Source organism: Argopecten irradians, chromosome 2, assembly GCF_041381155.1.
Source record: "Argopecten irradians isolate NY chromosome 2, Ai_NY, whole genome shotgun sequence".
Taxonomy (NCBI): Eukaryota; Metazoa; Mollusca; class Bivalvia; order Pectinida; family Pectinidae; genus Argopecten; species Argopecten irradians.
Window position 1 is genome coordinate 26,647,947 of NC_091135.1, and position 19,935 is coordinate 26,667,881.

The 19,935-nt window shown below is 33.9% G+C and overlaps 2 protein-coding genes across 5 annotated transcripts in view; one reads left to right on the forward strand and one right to left on the reverse strand.

Annotated features, from left to right (window-relative positions):
* Positions 1-173: 173 nt before the first annotated feature.
* LOC138314973 (glyoxal reductase-like) lies at positions 174-5,695 on the forward strand. Of its 3 annotated transcripts, none has more exons than XM_069255650.1 (9): positions 174-331; positions 901-1,022; positions 1,864-1,944; positions 3,287-3,394; positions 3,510-3,698; positions 3,852-3,943; positions 4,201-4,311; positions 4,890-4,983; positions 5,415-5,695. In XM_069255650.1, exons 2-9 carry the CDS (start codon positions 977-979, stop codon positions 5,558-5,560), a joined length of 867 nt encoding a protein of 288 aa, XP_069111751.1. In that variant the 5' UTR covers positions 174-331; positions 901-976; the 3' UTR covers positions 5,561-5,695. The 3 variants fall into 3 exon arrangements, with proteins under 3 accessions (XP_069111751.1, XP_069111752.1, XP_069111753.1); XM_069255651.1 differs by lacking the exon at positions 174-331 and adding an exon at positions 478-620; XM_069255652.1 differs by lacking the exon at positions 174-331 and adding an exon at positions 540-561.
* A 664-nt stretch (positions 5,696-6,359) lies between these two features.
* Positions 6,360-19,935, reverse strand: part of LOC138314968 (formin-like protein) — a 40,968-nt gene continuing 27,392 nt past the window's right edge. For both annotated transcript variants that reach the window (XM_069255639.1, XM_069255638.1), the window contains 11 exons: positions 19,704-19,773; positions 19,244-19,321; positions 18,467-18,553; positions 17,892-17,960; positions 17,200-17,280; positions 16,850-16,979; positions 16,457-16,632; positions 16,126-16,227; positions 15,699-15,800; positions 14,153-14,258; positions 6,360-12,756 (listed from right to left, as the gene is read on the reverse strand). In XM_069255639.1, coding sequence (XP_069111740.1) covers positions 12,650-12,756; positions 14,153-14,258; positions 15,699-15,800; positions 16,126-16,227; positions 16,457-16,632; positions 16,850-16,979; positions 17,200-17,280; positions 17,892-17,960; positions 18,467-18,553; positions 19,244-19,321; positions 19,704-19,773 — 1,108 coding nt within the window. In that variant the 3' untranslated portion in view covers positions 6,360-12,649. The remainder of the gene's footprint in view (positions 12,757-14,152; positions 14,259-15,698; positions 15,801-16,125; positions 16,228-16,456; positions 16,633-16,849; positions 16,980-17,199; positions 17,281-17,891; positions 17,961-18,466; positions 18,554-19,243; positions 19,322-19,703; positions 19,774-19,935) is intronic.

Here is a 19,935-nt window from a genome sequence, read left to right on the forward strand (position 1 = left end):
ATGTAATCAATAACATTTCCATATCCCATCCTTAAGCAAAACATAGCCATTATATGTCACAAAACAAAATCAATCCAGTCCATAAAGATTTGTTTATCTTACTTAATTTATTGAGAGGAATTTATAACGTGGGGTATTTTAATTAGAGACACCGTATTCCAGCTGGTCACTGTTTTGGGTAATTCCCCATCCAGTCGGAACAGCTTGGGATTATTCCCAGTAAAAATACAGATGCTAAATTTAGACGGTGACCTATTTTTATCTCAGCAGAAAATGACTTGTGTGATGGAAAATTTTCTGAGAATTATGCAAGGTTCTGATGTGTCGTCTGGTTAGTATGTTTACTGAAAGTAAACGACCATACACCATAGATACATTTACATCTAATACACAGCCTAGATTTATTTATATGTACTTTTTAATAACAAATAGGCATAGGCCTACGTGTGCACACGTATACCAGCTGTCATTCTAATTTAGAACCTCTGCGCGCGCTTTGCCTTTCGGGCACCTGCAGCACTCTCCTTTTCGAACACGTGCACGCGACCATCAATATTATCAGTTATTATAATATCCCCGTTTAGTCGTTCAAAGTTGATTTCTGATGCTGGGTTATAATTGTATATTTTAGTTGTTTACCTTGCAATTAGACATTGATATCATACAAAGTTGAGAAAAGTATTGGTCTGAGCTGTCATGGTTGAATCATTTAGCATGCCTTAAAAAGATGTCAAGCCTATGATTAAATGTCATCGCATGTATTTTTCAACCAGATTAAAACACATGTTAAGTTTTAGACAATAGAATGATTTTAATTAAATTAACCATGCACATATATAGTTGGAAAACTATGTAATTTGTTCATTTATTTTTTGTTCTATTTCTCGTTCTCTCATTTAGGACTTTATAATGCAGAACAAGTAGGCTACATGTCCTTGTAGCAGATAGGACGTGGACTTCTATAAATCATCTCACAATGTCTGTCACATTAACCTCTGGTGGGGTGATGCCTCTCATTGGGTGTAAGTAGAAAATTATTACATTTCTTATAGCAAATTAATGCATAAATGTAACAATATAGCTGAAGAGCTTTATCATGTGTAACCGTTTATTCAAAGTATCTGTCTAGACAATGAATTAAAACATTTTTACTGAAATTTTAGCCTAGGTATATAGTAAGAGGACACTGACCTTTTACCTGATAAGTTAGGTAGGCCAAAATTTATGTATGTCTGTAAGGTTTCCCTAGGGCTCTAGTTATGCATATTGCATTTTGGGACCAATCGGTCAACAAGATGGCTGCCAACTTGGATTTTTATATTTAAAGTTTGTGATCGCTATTTCTCAGAAAGTACTGAACGAATCATTCTCAAATTTCATTTGTAGCTAGGTTACCCTAGGGCCCAAGTTGCGTATATTGCGTTTTGGGACCGATCGGTCAAGAAGATGGCTGACAGGCCCCAATCTTGTATATTGATAGTTGAAGTTTGTTACTGCTATTTCTCAGAAAGTACTGAAGCAATCTGTCTCAAATGTTATTTGTAGTATGTTTGAAAAATATTGAAATGCAGAGAAAAGATCCCTCTTTCCATTTTCAGACATATATCATTTTTTGATGGGTGCCAAGATCCATCTTTGATCTCTTGTTAACTTTAATAAAACATGTTCAAAGCAGTTGCATGTTATTGAAGGTTTCAATGAAGCCAGCTTAAAACCTGAAAGATGTATTACGGTAATATAGTATATTAGTTCATTAACATCCCACTTCCACCCATCCTACCACTCAATAAATTCCTACCAATCTTACCCTGTATATTGATTTGCATAAGTGTATACAGTGTTTATATATTTTTATTGTTGTAGTGGGAACATTTAAAATCAAGGGGAGAGAACTAGTGTACAAGGTTCTGGATGTTGCCCTGGCAGCTGGGTACCGATCTATTGGTGAGTAATCTAGTATGTATGCAAAAATGGAAAAACTATTGACCAGTATGTAAATGATGAACTTTAATATTATATTGATGATAAGTTAGGCGACAGCTGTGTTAAAACTTTATACAGGTCATATTAAACTTTCATTTTTAATAGGGATCTGATACACAGAAAGACTCATAGGTTATTTACTTTCCAAGATATAGTTAGAGACAACTTTAACCCCTTACAAATATGACTTATATACAACCTAGTCTGTATTGACCTTAATTGAAGCTTGATACTTCTATGTCCTCTTTTGACCCTTAAATGCTGGTAAAGAATAATATCAGGCCCTGACTACATTTTGGATTTGATAGAGATTCATGTTCTTTTGGCCTCTGTACAATAACGTAATTTTTAGGTCATATTAGACCCAAAGGGGATGTTCTATAGTTATAGCATACTTCATCTGCTGCCGTGCGCTGTCTGCTACATACGACGACGTAACGACGTACGCCGTTTGAAAACTACTCATTCAATCAAAATCTTCTCAATATCTGAAATGCCTCCAGGCCTCATATTAAGCATGTAGCATGCAGGCATGAAATCCTGCTAAGTTTGTTCAAATGAATGACCATAACTTCATTCAAGGTCACAGAGGTCAAATAGGCTCAAATCTTCTAATATCATGTTTTGGCAATAACTATTAGGCTTGGTGATCTGACATTAGGCCTGTAGCATGCTGGAAATGAAAGGCTAACAAGTTTGTTCAAATGAATGACGTTGACCTTCATCCAAGGTCACAGGGGTCAAATAGTCTAAAATCTTTAAATAACTTGTTGATAAGTAAGAGATCTAGAGACCTGATTATGGGACTGTTGCATGCTGGAATAGAGAGCTACTGAATTTGTTCAAATGAATGACTTTGACCTTCTTTTATGTTCATAGTGGTTGAATATATTAAAAAATTACAACTTAGTTATAAATATATAATGCCTTAATTGTTAGTTGAATGAAAAAAGAGCATTTTTAGCCAATTCAGATCTTTTGTATTCGTCCCAAATGATTTCTTCGACTGTGTTGTATTGTGCCAAAATGTATGTTAGTATCCCTATTGGATATACATGTATGCAATTCTATGCATTAAATTTTCTTTTGAATAAGAGTCTTATGTTTCTAGTAATTGACTCCATAACTGTATATGAGACTGTTATGTCAGGTTCTAAACCAGATAAGTGCTTGAATATCAAAATAGTATTTACTGTATAAACCAGGTGAGCGACACTGATCCTTTGGGTCTCTTGTTACACAATAGTATAATATGCAAGCCACTGTGCATCTCAGTTGATCTAAAGTCTTTGATATTTTGTAGACACAGCATCTGTGTACAGGAATGAAGAAGATATAGGAGAGAGTCTGAAGGAACTGCTTCCCAAACATGGCCTAAAGAGACAAGATATTTTCATCACTAGTAAACTAGGTAAGCAAAACCGATGTGACCATTGGCATTATATATACCATAACATAAATTTATTACATTCTCAAATTTTCAAATGATGAACACTCTTCTGCACACCTCTCCAATCCGTTTCCAGGTCCTAAAGACCAGGGCTGTGGTCGGTGCAGAGAGAGCTGCCTCCAGTCACTGAACAAGCTCCATTGTGACTACCTTGATCTCTACCTTATACACTGGCCGGGCACACAGGGTATGCAGCCAGGGGATACCCGCCACCGAGACCTTCGCCTCCAGAGCTGGAACGACATGGTCACACTACAGAAAGAAGGTGACAATGAACAGTTGATTTCAGATGTTGTAAAAATTCAGATTTCAGCGGTTATATTACTTCAGTGCTTTTCATGCAAGAAACTTAACAGTTATTCATTGGTTTTTCTAAACATCTATCTTACCTTGATTGTGTGTGTATTGTTGATTTTAGGTAAGCTCAAAGCCATCGGGGTGTCTAACTTTCTACAACATCACATAGAAGATCTCATAAAGACTGCTGAACACACACCAGATGTTTTACAGGTAAGGAAACAACACACTCTGACTGTTAAAGCTTCAACTCTACACAACAAACATCATCTTGGGGGTGGGGTGGGGAGGGAGGTCATCCTCGATATCCCAGTGGTTCCAATCACTTATGATCTCCACACCCCCACCCCTGGACTATCTCATAGTAATACTGAAGGCAGCACAGAACAACTATGACCTCATATTTAATGATAGTACTCCAGCTAATATGTCTCGGTTCCAATTATGTGATAAGATTTTGTGTATTACAGATCGAATACCACCCACACCTAATTCAGAAAGGTTTGGTAGACTACTGTAGAAGTAAAGGGATACACTTCCAGGCGTATTCCTCTCTGGGTACAACAACAGACAATAACACAGTAAGTATACTCAGGTAAAGGACTTGTTGATGTAGTGTTGGTCACTAATCCTGGAACTCTGAATTCTTCATCTTTCATAACTTCAGGAATGTTGGAACGTTTACAGCGATACCGCTTATTATTTAGCAAAACTTGTAACGGTAAATAGTATGGATCCGATACTGTTCCCTGATTGGTTGGCCAATCAGAAAAATTTTGCAAACTGATCGTCGCCGAGCTGTGTGGGAGATCAAAGGGATCCAAACTATTTACCGTTACAAGTTTTGCTAAATAATAAGCGGTATCGCTGTATCAATACTGGAAGAATGTTAAGAATTGCTGGGATTAAGGACTACCAAGTTTGTTAATATGACCTTGAGCAACCTCTGAAATAGCAGGAGTCATATATGTTAAAATGCAGTATTTGATTTACTTCACATCATAACAAGATCGAGACCCAAAATCTTGATATGAGTTAAAGTAGTATTAAACCACTATATACTGAATTGGTGACATTTACCTTTATGAGTAAAAAGCAAAATATCATTTAATGTAAATGCTTATGTACGTACTAGCTATTTAAAATAACATTGTTTCAGCTACTGACTGATCCCGTTGTATGCAAGATTGCCAAACAACGGGGTGTAACTCCAGCTCGTATTCTCTTGAGATGGGCTGTGCAGCAGGGAGTAGGTAAGTAATTAATGTTAACTCATTATTATAATGTAAATGCATGTAGCTTTTTTGCGACACACTTAATATTACACTTTTTCAAAAAGAGAGTTCAGTGCCAAATCCATTATCCATTGATCTGAAGGAAACCCAAATTTGAATTAAATTACAATCACTCATGACATTGTCAGAGATTCACAATTGGTTGCAGATCGCAAATACAAATAAACTTTATCTAATAATTGTTAATAGCTCAGTAATACCATTGTAAAAGGTGAGATCACATTGAGCTACTGATCCTGATTTACAGAGTTATTGCCCTTGTATTTTTATTGTGAAATTAAATCATTTAGTTAATATTTGATTGTCCAGGTTGTTGGCATTCTGTTGTAATTGTTAAGTTTTTGACTGTTCATCATCTCATATTGACAAGCTTTTGTTTTATTTTTCAGGCGTTATTCCCAAATCTACAAATCCCGATCACATTCGCAACAATATTGACATTTTCTCTTTCACCCTCAGTGACCAAGAGATGGTCAGTCTTGACCAACTGGACACTCAGTCTCATCTCTGTTGGAACCCAAGTCAAGTGTTATGACAAAAATTATTTGGAAATATCTTGAATGACATGAACATGAACAAAACAAGCTAAGGAGTGAGAGCAGGATTAAGATGGCTATAGATTCTGACACCTAATATCAATGTTAACATTAAAGTCTACACAATTATGAAACTTATGTCTTTCTTAATGAACAGTAAATATTTTTACTATAGCATTAAATTGTAAATATTACATATGGAAGACATTTCCTGTTTTCTTGAACAACACATTGTACTTCGATAATAATGTTAATACTGATATGAGACATTTTGAAAGGTTTTTAAGAGGCCGAATGGGCCTGTAATACACTGTTTTAATACAGTGCAGTTTTAAAAAGTCTTTTGTTATGCATGATTATCTAATCTTGTATGCATATTTTTATAAGTAAATTATAACAATAAAAAAACTTTAGTTTATAAAGTAAAGGCATGAGCTTATTTCTTCTGATTTTATGTATTGATAATTTGACCCCTGAGACCTATACTGGAAATCGCCTCCAAACGTCAACGTCTCAAGCTTAGGAAAACAAAAACATTACTCATAAAGTAAAGTTTGACAGAGCTAAGTTAGTCTCAAAATATGGCGTTCTTACACTGTGATATGAAGACTGTTTCTTTGGTATACTGATTGATGAAAGACAAAAATCAAAAGTTAGTCTCAAAATACAGCATGATATGAAGACTGTTATTAGTAATGTGTGGAAAGCTACTTGTTCATGCCTACATACTGGTGTGGTACAGCCAATCTGATGGAGCACCTGCATATCTTAACGGATACACACAAAACACAAAAGAGATTTATCATAATAGGATATTTTATTTTACAAATTGCATTGTAAAATGTATGAATACTTTAAATACAATGAATGTTGCCTTGTCTTGCTATCTGTACAAAAACATTATGGATTGTAATAAAAGCCAGACTCTGTCGTCCAATCAGCTGCCCCTATGAGAAGTGGTGCAGTGATCCTGTTTGAACCTCTTCCCCAAGCGTGGCCAGTTATTGGTCCATATATAAATGTGTTAGCACTGTCATTAGTGCAGATAAAGTAATAGTTTTATTTATTTATTTTGATAAAGTAGAAAAAATCTCTTTCTAATACTCTGTACTATGAAAAGGAATGTAAAAATAGGTATATGACAACTATATGTTTTATTAATGGCGAGTATCAGCGAGTACTCGCAAAATATCAATATCTATATATAATTTTGGCAGTCATCTTTTATAAATATCAATAGAATATTGGTCAGCAGACTTTGGGAGATTTGCCATTCGTAGGTTAAACTATGAATTATATTTTAATCCGGATTTGGTTTGATCAAAGACAACTTTGATATTGTGATTGTTGTGATCAAAATAACATCGACAATGATCATAAAAATTTGAGGGGGAAATCAAAATATTTCAGAATGATCCTATGTAAATACCTTTGTTCTATTAATACATCTACAAACTTTCATAATTTCCATTTGATTCATGATCATATTTAGAAAGTTTCATCCAAGATGCATCGTTAATTCAAGTTGAATAATTCCTATTCATCTACGTTCCATTTCTCTAACGCAGCAATTCTACGAATCGTCTTGGATTAAGTTTTTCTTTGATGATCATAAATAGTATCGGGTTGATTTTTGAAATTATGCTATTAGATATAATTTCTCTGACATCATGAATCCTGAAAACAAAAACAAAATGATCTCTAGTGATACACGTTCTTCATGCATCACAACGTTAACATTAGCAATGATTTGATTTACACCCTGTTTTAGTATTTGCAAAATTTTCACTCAGCTCTCATTTAAGTGTATTAATTTCACTTAAATGTAGTAAAAATAACTTCATAATTATGCATTATTCAATTAATTGCTTCTAATGAAACGTTTACACAGTTAAGAAAACGTTACAGAAAAAAATACTTTTGTGACATTGAATACATCTTCCCAAAGAAAGTTGTTGTTTACAGTAGAGTGGTTAAAAATCTTCAATGTTCAAAATCTCAACCGAACAATGAATATAATTTTTTTTTTCTCCGAATCACTGCACAAATGGTATAGATCTACAATAACATATCCAATATCTGTCATGTTCTACATGTCTTTAACTAGACAATGGTTGGATATTGGTAACAAGTTCAAGAGCAGTTATAAACATTCTTCTTGCCCTTTAACTCTTCTAGTACATAAAGCAAAAATATTACACTCTAAAACTTTGAACAGCAGTTCTAAAATTCCAAACCATTCTTAGAAGTCATACAAAATTCTCCTAAAGCAACAAAAGTAGTACTTAATGAATGTACAATCTTGATGAATCATCTTCTTTCTTTTCTCTGATTATATATGATCACAAATTAATCTTTCTATAGACACTAAATTTGCTTCAACATTAAATGCTCATTTTGATTTTGATGATGTCACAAACATCAGACAACAGTAAACTTGATCACATTTCTTTTTCCAAAACACCGACATTTTTACCACATGTTTCATGATTAACTGCAGATCAAAGATTCAGACAAAGTGGAGATACATTTCAGTCTTTAAACAGATCATTTAAAGTATTGTATTCATAACACATTACTATATATTAATACTGCACCAATATCATAATATTCTGCTTTTAAGACACGCTCCCTCTTTATCAACCTTTAGTAATAAAATTTGTAAAATAAAATCTGTGTTAATACATATTTTACACTAACATAAACTTGTACAATTTGTATGAATGTTTTAAGGATAGCTGTCGGTTACAGAATCCTAACATATGGATGACCCAACCATGTTGATGTATGATAATGTATGACTACTCTCCTAATGGAAGACTCTCAAATGCTGATTGACTTTGACAAACCTGCGTAGGTAGAAGACAACACTAATTCAATCTTAAGCTTAATGTTGCTTTTAGAGCCAATCCGGCATATAGCAAAAAACAATCTGTGTAAAAGATACTGTATATGTACACATTTTGGCTGCAATCACCTTTTTAACATGTTTCGTAAATAGATCAATTTACTTACAACTTAAAAATTGATTTGCCACTGAAATATGATAGCTGTGAAAATATGTAGATTTTCAAGTAAAAATGCCCTAAAATCATCTGAAATGTTGTCACTTGAAGACTGCACCATGTACATCAAAGATGAGGGGACAGGCGTTATTTTTTAACCAATATTCATACACAGATAGTCGAAGTATCTATTGAATAATTCTGTACAAAATGGAGTCACAATTGTAAAATTCTTATCTGCTACAACAATAGCTAATATAACATCTGTATGGGTCTTGGGTTATGAATTCCTGTCTGGCCCCTGTACATCATCTGGTGTGAGTGGTTGGACTTCATCAGCCACTTCTACAGAGTACTATGTGTGTTATACTGTCTGGCCCCTGTGCATAAGAGGTTGGATGTGATTGGTTGAATCACTGGACCACATCAAGCACTACTACAAAGTACTTTGTGTGTTATACTGTCTGGCCCCTGTGCATAAGAAGTTGGATGTGATTGGTTGAATCACTGGACCACATCAAACACTACTACCCAGTACTTTGTGTGTTATACTGTCTGGCCCCTGTGCATAAGAGGTTGGATGTGATTTGTTGAATCACTGGACCACATCAGACACTACCACTACGTGTTATATATTATCTGGTCACTGCACACAGACTAATCTAAAGGAAAATATCACCAACCATCACAGCGATCTTAAAAGGAAATTATGCTACTGATACATCAACATCGACCTACAACAACGATTTGAACACAAATTATAGCATGACACTTTCTATTTTTGTGACAAGTCAAAAATAATAAATTACTAATGAAGTCTCCAAACTTAAAACAGATACCCATGATACTTAAAATACATTGTGTTATCTTTGGCAAGTTTTTATGTGAGATTGCATTAATAATATAATGTATAAGTTTGAAAGGTATCAGCATTTCAATTATATTCCTGATTGCAGTACAGGACAATTACCTAACAATGCTTCATCTAACCAGCAGAAATACATAGCCAAAAAGAAAATTTGAAATAAAACCTGAGAACTATTTGAGTTTATAATACTCTATAAACAAAATTGAAAGTGACGAAAAATGAGAAATCTACGTGAGAATTAAATGATCTTAATATCCATATTGAACATCCACTGCTCATAAAGCCGAAGATCAAAGGAGATGGTTTAAAGTTTCATAAATTTGAATTAAGGGAAATCAAGTTCTGAATAATCAATGTTTATGTTATAATCTATCAAACTATAAAGGATAATCTTGATTTCATAAACATAGCAGGCAACATTCGATAAGTTATCAGTCTCATTATAAAGACATTTTTATGCAGAGCCAGTGTTATTTGCTGTTAGGAGCATGGATTGATTGTCATTTTGTTTGCATGTGAAAATATACTTGCTCACAAATTAAAGATGTTACAATAACAAACAAATGCCAAAGCAATCAATACCTCTTAACAAGTGCATATATCTCTGGATATTTGTTAACAAGGGCAGTAAACTCTGGATATTGGTCTAAGAAGGGCAGACAACTCTGAATAACTTAAAAAGAGCAGATAACTTTGGATGAGAAGAGTGATTTTCACAGAGACATTATCAACAAATTGGACACGGCCCCAAATAATAATGATGGAGTATTTTATACATGAACACATAAGACTTGACATGATAAAGAGTTACCTCACCATAAAGGTCAAAGGTTACAACATGGCTATACAGTCAAAAGGTCAAATTAAGTCAATTGAGAAATAATGCAGTGACCAATCAGCAGATAATATACAAATTATAAACAGAGAAATGTTTAAATGAGAAGGACTCATTTAATTCTATCAAGCTTTGCAGCAGGAAGAAAACACTATTTTCTAATCAAAATCTTGAAATATAGCATCTATTCATTTTAAATATATATCACAGCATCACCCCAAAACAACAGATTTCTTCCATCTTTTATGTGCAAACATAGGAACTCCGCACAGATTACCAACAAACATTTGAATTTGGATAATGTGATCATTTGTATGAAGTCCCTCTGCGAGTTTTTACCTCTTATGTGCTCCAAGTTAGTTCACCAATAAAGGCAATGAAATGTTTCATATCTGATTTTTTAACTTTCAAAATGAATTGTTCCAATGATGAATAGTTGAATTACCTTTGTATATAATACATGTAGATGTAATGATGTATCTAGAATATTAATGGAAATAATATGCAAGCAGATTTATATAGAATTCACATACAATATGTATATGAAATATAAACTAACTTGTATATCCATATATAAAATTATTCTTTTTGACAACTGGCCTTTTGTTTTTGAAACAAAACTTAGATAATTATGACACAATAATAAGAAGCAATATGATGTAAATAAACTGACTCAGTGATAAACTAAATAAAGTGCACATAATAACACAAATAACTATAACAACAAAGAGCGCCTGTTAACTTATGGAAAGCTGCAGTATAAATAATCTACAGACTAAAAGCATAAGGATGCATTAGCAGATTATCATACTTAAAAATATAGGTATAAATTCATATACAAAAATCTTTATATTTTATCATATCCCCTCCCCATCTAAACAACAAATTTTCTTGCAATTTGGAAAAGATTTAAACTAGACGGATCTAAACTTCTCACCTAAACATAATGCAATATTCATAGATGACACACATGAGGCCTTAGGTTTTGCCATCACTTGTAATTTTGGTGGAAAAAAATCAATCATCTCTTTAGCAAATTAATATTTACTAATTTTCACCAAGTGTTTAAGCATTTTCTTAGGTCTATTATCTTACAAAAGCAATTCCTTCAATCAATATTGAAATAGAAATTTGATAACGTACTGCAAACAAAAATTTTCCCATGCATAATTTTCTGAGAAAACTTTTATGGTTTGGCGAATCCTAAGTTCAAGAACATTGACGTAACTAGAGCCTGACAATGATGTAAGTTTTCAGGAATATTAAACATGTTTGAAACTAAAAATTATTGCACGTTACAATTGGACATCACTGCATCAAATAAACGAGTTTGACAAGTAAACAAAAGACAGCCCCAAGGTGTTTACACAACCCTGACACAGCCAATCTTGTTCATATATTCCAATAAAATAAAACCTGATTTTTTCTTCTTCAAATATTCATTTAAAAATATAGTATATTTCTTCACAGTTTAAAAATGGACAACACATATATTAATTCTACAACAGATACACAACAGAAAATAAGCCTGTTTATCAATAAATGGCGACTAGAAATGTCTATTATATGTCTGTCATTTCAATATGGAAGAAGAAATAAAACAACAAAGTAACATATCCAGCAAGTATGCTGTATAATGGGCAAGCTCCTTCATCTAAGCAGAACCATCCAAGTCTTTTTCCCATTATGTAGCAACCAACTTTTATAATTAAATTATTAGCAACCAAAGAAAATCATCCAATCAGAATTTAGTTCCTCTGAAAGCTTGATCCTAAAAGCAAGCCTCTTTCTTTTTTAAATCCATTCACCAGGTACAGTAGTCATAAATATTTATGACCATTCGAAAAGCAAAAAAGAAAACAAATATGTGCACTCCTTACATATGTTTGTATATACTGACTGCTAGTCACATACTGACTGTATCTGCAATAACTGTATCAAAATCCAAAGTTATACCATAATAATGTACTATTATTTGGATGATGTTAGTTGTATCCCTAAAAAGGGAGATTTTATCAGTTGAGTGAAATCATTAGAAGATAAATAAAGTGTTATTTTAAAAAATTTAAAATAAAAGTTAGTTTGTTTCATAGTTTGTTCTAAGATTAAGTTACATACTTCTGGGTACATTATTCAGTTACTTCGATGGCAAACTGTAACTGGCCACCAATATAGCAGTTTCTTGTTTTTTGGTTCCAATTTGGTTCATATTCAATAATTTCTCTTCTTTACTATGTAACCACAAGTGCTGGCAACACAAACTCATTTATACTTGTGGAAACGCGGCACAGACTGACATGATTCAATATAAGTCAGGCTTCAGATACACGTTGCTGCTACAGAGAGAACTACTCGTATGTGGATGTGGCCTAGAAGATGTTTAAAAATGTTCGTTGTGACTGTAAGCAGGCGCTAGTCCCTCCTCAACACGACGCCTTTGACTACGTCTCACACCATCAGCACGACGATACGGCTCATTCTTCAAGTCTACAAAACAAGAAAACTTGCTCAAATACAATATATTACAAAATACAAAATATATAGATGAATTCTCAATTTTACGATTTCCTCTCTTATCAACAAGAAATTTAAAGTTTATTTAAAAATCAAACTCTTGATTTAACACAGCCTAGAAGATTCACCTTTCGGAATTCAGCCGGTCATGCTACAAATCAGGAGTTGACATAGTAACCATACCAGTATAATCAGTTGTACAGAAACAAGCGTCAATAGTAGTCTCAGACTAATGGTATGACACCACCAATAGTGATCATGAGTTAATGGTGCAGCGAGTTCAAGTCAGTTATTTGTAACAAAGCATATGATAAACTAGAACCCACCATTCATAGAATGTCAAGAATATATACATATTGGCTTTGAACTTAATTGAAATCACATCAATGGCTAAAAATATTTATAAATTATATGATTTTTTACCTTGCTTAGGCATTTTAATGAAATAGTTTGCATCAATGCATCTTCTTGACAAAATGTTTTGATGTCATAATTGGAAAAGTCCCACAAATACTGTTTTGAAAATCTTCCCAACACAAGTATAGAATTAACACTAAAGATCTAAGCATCAAAAACCACTTCTGTGTAGCGATTAACATTGACAGGAGTAGTAGGGTTTTCTGTCTACTTCTGTGTAGAGATTAACATTGACAGGAGTAGTAGGGTTTTCTGTCTACTTCTGTGTAGAGATTAACATTGACAGGAGTAGTAGGGTTTTCTGTCTACTTCTGTGTAGAGATTAACATTGACAGGAGTAGTAGGGTTTTCTGTCTACTTCTGTGTAGAGATTAACATTGACAGGAGTAGTAGGGTTTTCTGTCTACTTCTGTGTGGAGATTAACATTGACAGGAGTAGTAGGTTTTTCTGTCTACTTTGTGTAGAGATTAACATTGACAGGAGTAGTAGGGTTTTCTGTCTACTTCTGTGTAGAGATTAACATTGACAGGAGTAGTAGGGGTTTTCTGTCTTTTCTGTGTAGAGATTAACATTGACAGGAGTAGTAGGGTTTTCTGTCTACTTCTGTGTGGAGATTAACATTGACAGGAGTAGTAGGGTTTTCTGTCTACTTCTGTGTGGAGATTAACATTGACAGGAGTAGTAGGGTTTTCTGTCTACTTCTGTGTAGAGATTAACATTGACAGGTAGTAGTAGGGTTTTCTGTCTACTTCTGTGTAGAGATTAACATTGACAGGAGTAGTAGGGTTTTCTGTCTACTTCTTCTGTGTGGAGATTAACATTGACAGGAGTAGTAGGGTTTTCTGTCTACTTCTGTGTGGAGATTAACATTGACAGGAGTAGTAGGGTTTTCTGTCTACTTCTGTGTGGAGATTAACATTGACAGGAGTAGTAGGTTTTCTGTCTACTCACCAAGAAGGATGTCCTCGAGTGCCCCGTGGTAAACTTCATCCTTTCCCAACAACTTCTTTTCCTTGATCTGCCTGTTCCTTGTCTTCAGTTCAGATACCACAGCCTCCTAAAATACAGTCAGTTCAAATATTACTATTGAAGATTGCAACAAACTTGAGCAAAGGAAAAACAGAGGTTAATCCAGTCTCCATCAATGTGGATCTTAGCCAAGTATGTACACACATTAACTCAGTTCTTACTCAGGTACATACTCAGTACATACTACATACAGAGAGTGAGGTGAGGGCTTAGCTCAGCCATCAACTTAGCAGAGTAAATGTATTAACTATAACCCCAAACACATTCACACATATAAAGTTATCAACTTGAATTTCATCCAGGCTAGTACACACAAACTATTATCTTAGATGTGCTAGTGAACGGAGAGTGAGTCCTGACTATGTACACATGTAAGCTTCACCACACAGCCAGTCAGCTGTTAATTTTAGGTCTTCACAACTATTTAGACTGAATTACCATTTTAAAGCTCAGCAACCCCAGAGTGTATCATCAACTTTGGCCTGATCTCAGCAACTAAACATAAACTTTACCAAACATTGCAATTATAATACAAAGGGGTATAGATATATAACATGCAACAAACAACTTTGATTGTTTATGTCAGGGAAATTTTGAATTAAAGAAATTAACTTGGAATGATTTTGTCAATCATCAGAAGGAAGTCTCTTAAGTATTGATTTTCCCTGTCATGAAGTATATCAAATCAATATGCAGGCTAAGTATATCAAGAGCCATAGTAAGGCAGCAGAAACAGATTGATAAGGAAGTGGAAATGTAAAGTCAGGACTGAAGAATAGAATCTGGTCAAAATTTTGGCGGAAAAAAAGGCAAGATGGAGAATGACTATCTGCTATAATTTGGATATGGTACTTAAAACCTCAATCTTTGATGGAATTTCGGAAATAAAGCATTTATCTTACAAATCCTTTCAGAATATTATCGCTTTTGAGGTTTTGTAATTTGATAGGTTACAAAATGTTTTTATAAATCAGGATATAAGCAGCACAATAAAGATAAACACAGGTAAATATAGATAAAGAAATGTAGGAACAATATAGTTTGGAAATTGAACTTTCAGAGAAAACACAGAAAGGATAAAGAATTTGGGGATAAGATCAAAACTTCGGGGACAAACAAAACATTCTGGGGCAGAAAAACCACTTACTACCCCAATTACTTGGGGAACTGTCTGGAAAAGGCCAGAAAAACTGAATCCTGGAAAGTTAAATCAATCTATTTATCTAGTGACAAATATAAAGGGCTTTTTATTTATCTAAGTATACTTTATCTTGTTTCTGAGTTTATTTCATAGACAAACCACCTTACTTCACATACACATGTATTAAGTCAACCATACATATGCAGGACTTGATCGGAAACAACCTTTGTCAGTGAGGTGATTTATTCAGACTCTGATATTCTGTTATCTGTTTATTTATGACCTTGACCTTATTATTTCGTGACCTTGACCCTGTTGTATACTTACCGCTGTAGTCTTCTTGTTCTTGCGATTGTGAGAACTTGGTTGGACTTCCTCCATAGCAGCATACTCCATCCTTCGTTTCTTCTCTAGGTCAGCCACAGCTTGCTGTAAACAGGCAATGCATCAGATATATTACTGCTTTTCTGACTCTGAGGTTGATGACAAATGTACAAAACACTGCACTTTCTGAATTGGAATATATAATCATTTGTGACAATGTATTTGATATTCCACTTTGATGATCACTGATTTTCACATAACTTACACATAGAATTTTCCCTAAGTATCAATGACCTATAACTCTAGAATGAAAGTTAAAAAAATCTTGTGACTAGAATCTTTAGATGTCAAACACACTTTCCTGTGTTATATCAAGTCGGTGTATTAATGATATTTTTGGGGTCTTTCACTGTCACCTGAAATCACTCACCTTAAAAGCACCAACAAATCTAACAAACTGTGAGAAGAATGTCTGTGGAGACACTGTACGAGGGTTCTCGCCGAAAAACTCCACCACGCGTTTATAGGAATCCTGAAATTTGAAATACATACAGAATGTTACATCAGTAGAAGTAGGAAATAGTAGGACTTTATTGATATACATTTGCACTGCACTCCCCATCCCCTTTAACTCTTGTAATAAAACACACTATATGCCTATAACACTCTCTTTGAAAGGCTATATACACCATAAACATTTTAAGATTACTCATTTTCATCAAAATAAATTTCGTTAAACAAAAAAGCTTCATTTCATTTACCTGAGCAGTTTTAACATCGCTTTGCAGTTTCCTTAATTTTTCTTCTGAATTCTGCAAGAACTCTCTCAGGATAGGTGGCTGGTCTCGTGCATGCTTCCTTGCATCAAATTCACGCTTCGTTGAGTCCATTCCTTTTTCTAACTCATGCACATCCGTCAGAATATTCTCAAGTGAAACTAAAATTCAATCATATCATCTCTGTTAATTACAAATATATTGTGTGAAGGAACTTCCTTCAAAGATACTGACATGAAACTCAAAAGTTTTAAGTTTAACAAATCAAATTATGTTATCTTATTTGATCTCCATGGTTTTCAGGTTTGATCAAATTAGTCTAGAAAGGAATTTCAAAATGTATACAAATTTCAAATCAAAACACAGATGATTTCATACCAACAGCAGCCTTTTCTAAGAAACGCAGCTCTGATTCGAAATTCAGTAGCTCTCCAAACTTCTCATTAACAGTCTGAGCCAAGTAGTGGACAAGTGTGGTCTTCTTGTCTGCTGACTTCGTATCCATTAGCTGTGAAATAGATATAGGTATAATGATGAAAAAAAAATCTATTAGTGCTTATCAGATCATTATTAGTCTATGCACAGCAGGTTCTAAAAAAGCCGAAGAAGCATGTTTTACTAGGATGGAATAGAGCAAAATACAGATAAGTCAAAGTTGAAAAGCAAAATGTTTAAAAGAAGTGGCCAAATAAGCTTCTATCACCAGTCTTGTGTAATAATGTGCTTACCATGTCAAGACTCTGAAGCTTAAAGCCATACACAGCTCCCCTCTTAGAACTGTTCATGTAGTTACCAATGGCCAGAATCACCTGAAATACAAATAGTATGGTCAACTTAGTCTGGTGTTACACTTGCTAATTTACTGATAGGAATCCCCTGTAATACAAATAGTATGGTCAACTTAGTCTGATGTTGCACCTGTTAATTTACTGATAGGAATCCCCTGTAATACAAATAGTATGGTCAACTTAGTCTGATATTACACCAGTTAATTTACTGATAGGAATCACCTGAAATACAAATAGTATGGTCAACTTAGTCTGACGTTACACCTCTTAATTTACTGATAGGAATCCCCTGTAATACAAATAGTGTGGTCAACGTAGTCTGGTGTTACACCTGTTAATTTACTGATAGGAATCCCCTGTAATGCATATAGTGTGGTCAACTTAGTCTGGTGTTACACCTATTACTTAGCTGATAAGAATCACCTAGAATAGAAATAATATGGTCAACTTAGTTTGGTGTTTTATCTATAATTTACTGACATTCATAAATCACTTGTTATACATACACTGTAAAAGAGGCATGGTCAGCTAAGATTGGTGTTTTATCTGTAAATTTTATTTTCATTGATAATGATAGTTTAAAGCAAAAATTGTGTCGATAACACCTCATGTTAAATGTCTATGTAACATACCTCCAGCATTTTCTTCACTTTCTGGGAATTCCTCAAAGACATAGAGGCTGCTATCACAGCATTAACTTGCTGCAACGCAAAACAGAAACCATTAGTATTATGGAACTTATATCATATATAGTTAGAGTCAATGAATTAGACAAATATGTTAAGCTACTTTATGGAATAAAACGACAAATATTTCATCTGCAGCACAAAACAGAAACCACTACTATTATGGAACTAATATCATACATAGTTAGAGTCAATGAATTAGACAAATGTATTAAGCTACTTTATGGAATTAAACGACAAATATTTCATCAGTCATAGATTTTACGACAATGTTAAGAGCTAAAAGAATGGAAGGCGTCCAAATCCTAAACAATAGATCAAACTAAATGTCAGAAGTATTGATGGGAAGGCACAAACATCTCATGATTTTTAATATGGAGTTTAAATAAACTAGATGAACAATAAGTTTATAACCTCTTATGTAATTATCCCATGTCATGGCTGGCTAAGTGTAATGAGACATTTCATAAATGATAAAACAGACAAATCAGCGACCTGTTCTGTAATGGGTTTACACTTACTGGTGTGAGGTGATGTATGCTGTCCTGGAAGTTACCAATGAAACTCATAATGTTTAATTTCTGTGACAATCTTTCCACTTTACAGAACTGAAATCATAAAGAAAACAATTGGTTTATGTTCAACAAGTCACATGTGACATTTTACTGAAATAACATAATAAAATATTTTTTGAAGTGTTTCCAATATTCAAGGAAACTCTACCTAATTCACACCAAAGCAGGTATTGATGGTTTACACCATTACTTATGCTCCATTAGTCTAACAATCTACTTAAAGATTGTTATCAGAACATGAACATTCCTTACACCGAGAAAATTCCTTCACTTAGAATTTTTTATAGAAAAGCATTACAAAAGATAAGGAAGTTCCTTCACTTTTACGGGAATTTTTATGTTATGAAATGGGCTCAGAATTTTAAATAAACACATGCTTAATATCACAACTTCAACTCCATTCTACAAATACCTACAGCAGATTGTAATTTGTAATACAACATTTGAAACAGCAATAGGTGGTAATAATCTTGTTTCAGCACTTTCCAAGCGAAAAGAATTTTCCCATTTAAAATTTGGATACTATGCTCGAAGGTGTATAAAGAAACAAAATAAACACCATTTCTATACCTAAACACAGACGATGAAGAATTTTATAAAGAAAGTTTTCAATGCAGAAAGGCTTATGCTACTGTTGATACACAAACCAAAAGCTATATTCCACCTCTCACATCCAAGGAGGGAAGGTAACATCAAGACACTCTCATTACCAGATCTACATACCGTCCACATGAACCTGTCCTCGTCCGTGAGTCTCTCTTTGGGCTTACGATCCCTCTCGTACTGTTTGTAAGCCTTCACCTAAAACAGATATCACAGAACATGAAATACAATTTATGATTCCATTATATAGTCTTCTATTATAATTTCTGAATTTTATACAATAAAATGAAAAAGGGTTTTCCTTTCAATGAGTCAGCCATAACTGAAGCTTTCCTAATAGTGGTCATGTAAAAAGATGTCAGCAGAAAGTCAAAATCAACGACATGTGGCCACCTTATATTCAAAAGGATTTTAATCTATTTTCTGAACAAAATACTGAGCTCCCCTTGTTACCTTCTGAGCTTTTAAATCAAGTTATTACAGAACAAAATTTAAAGCATCATTATTGTAGCGTTGATAAGTAAGATTTGGATAAGTCTAACAATCTTGGTACAGTGTATGTTGACATTTTCATACTTACCTCTTGATCGTTGGGCATTATGGTCAGTAAGATGTCCACTAAGTCTAGAGATAATCGCTTCAGGTCAATACTACATCACAGAAAAAATAATTTTGCTGATTAGACGAAATTTTATCAAGTCTCAATCTATGCTATTACTAGATGGATACTCGACCTATTGATCTATCTGGTCATGGATGATCAACCCAGTCCAGTCTCATTACACAACTGTAAACAAACTTTCTTTGGCAGC

What these genes read in the sequence shown, in the direction of transcription:
- LOC138314973 (XM_069255650.1), top strand. Translation starts at nt 977, where the DNA reads ATGTCTGTCACATTAACCTCTGGTGGGGTGATGCCTCTCATTGGGT. An exon ending in GGTGATGCCTCTCATTGGGT is followed by an intron (nt 1,023 to 1,863) that starts GTAAGTAGAAAA and finishes TTATTGTTGTAG; the next exon opens with TGGGAACATTTAAAATCAAG. An exon ending in TTTCATCACTAGTAAACTAG is followed by an intron (nt 3,395 to 3,509) that starts GTAAGCAAAACC and finishes ATCCGTTTCCAG; the next exon opens with GTCCTAAAGACCAGGGCTGT.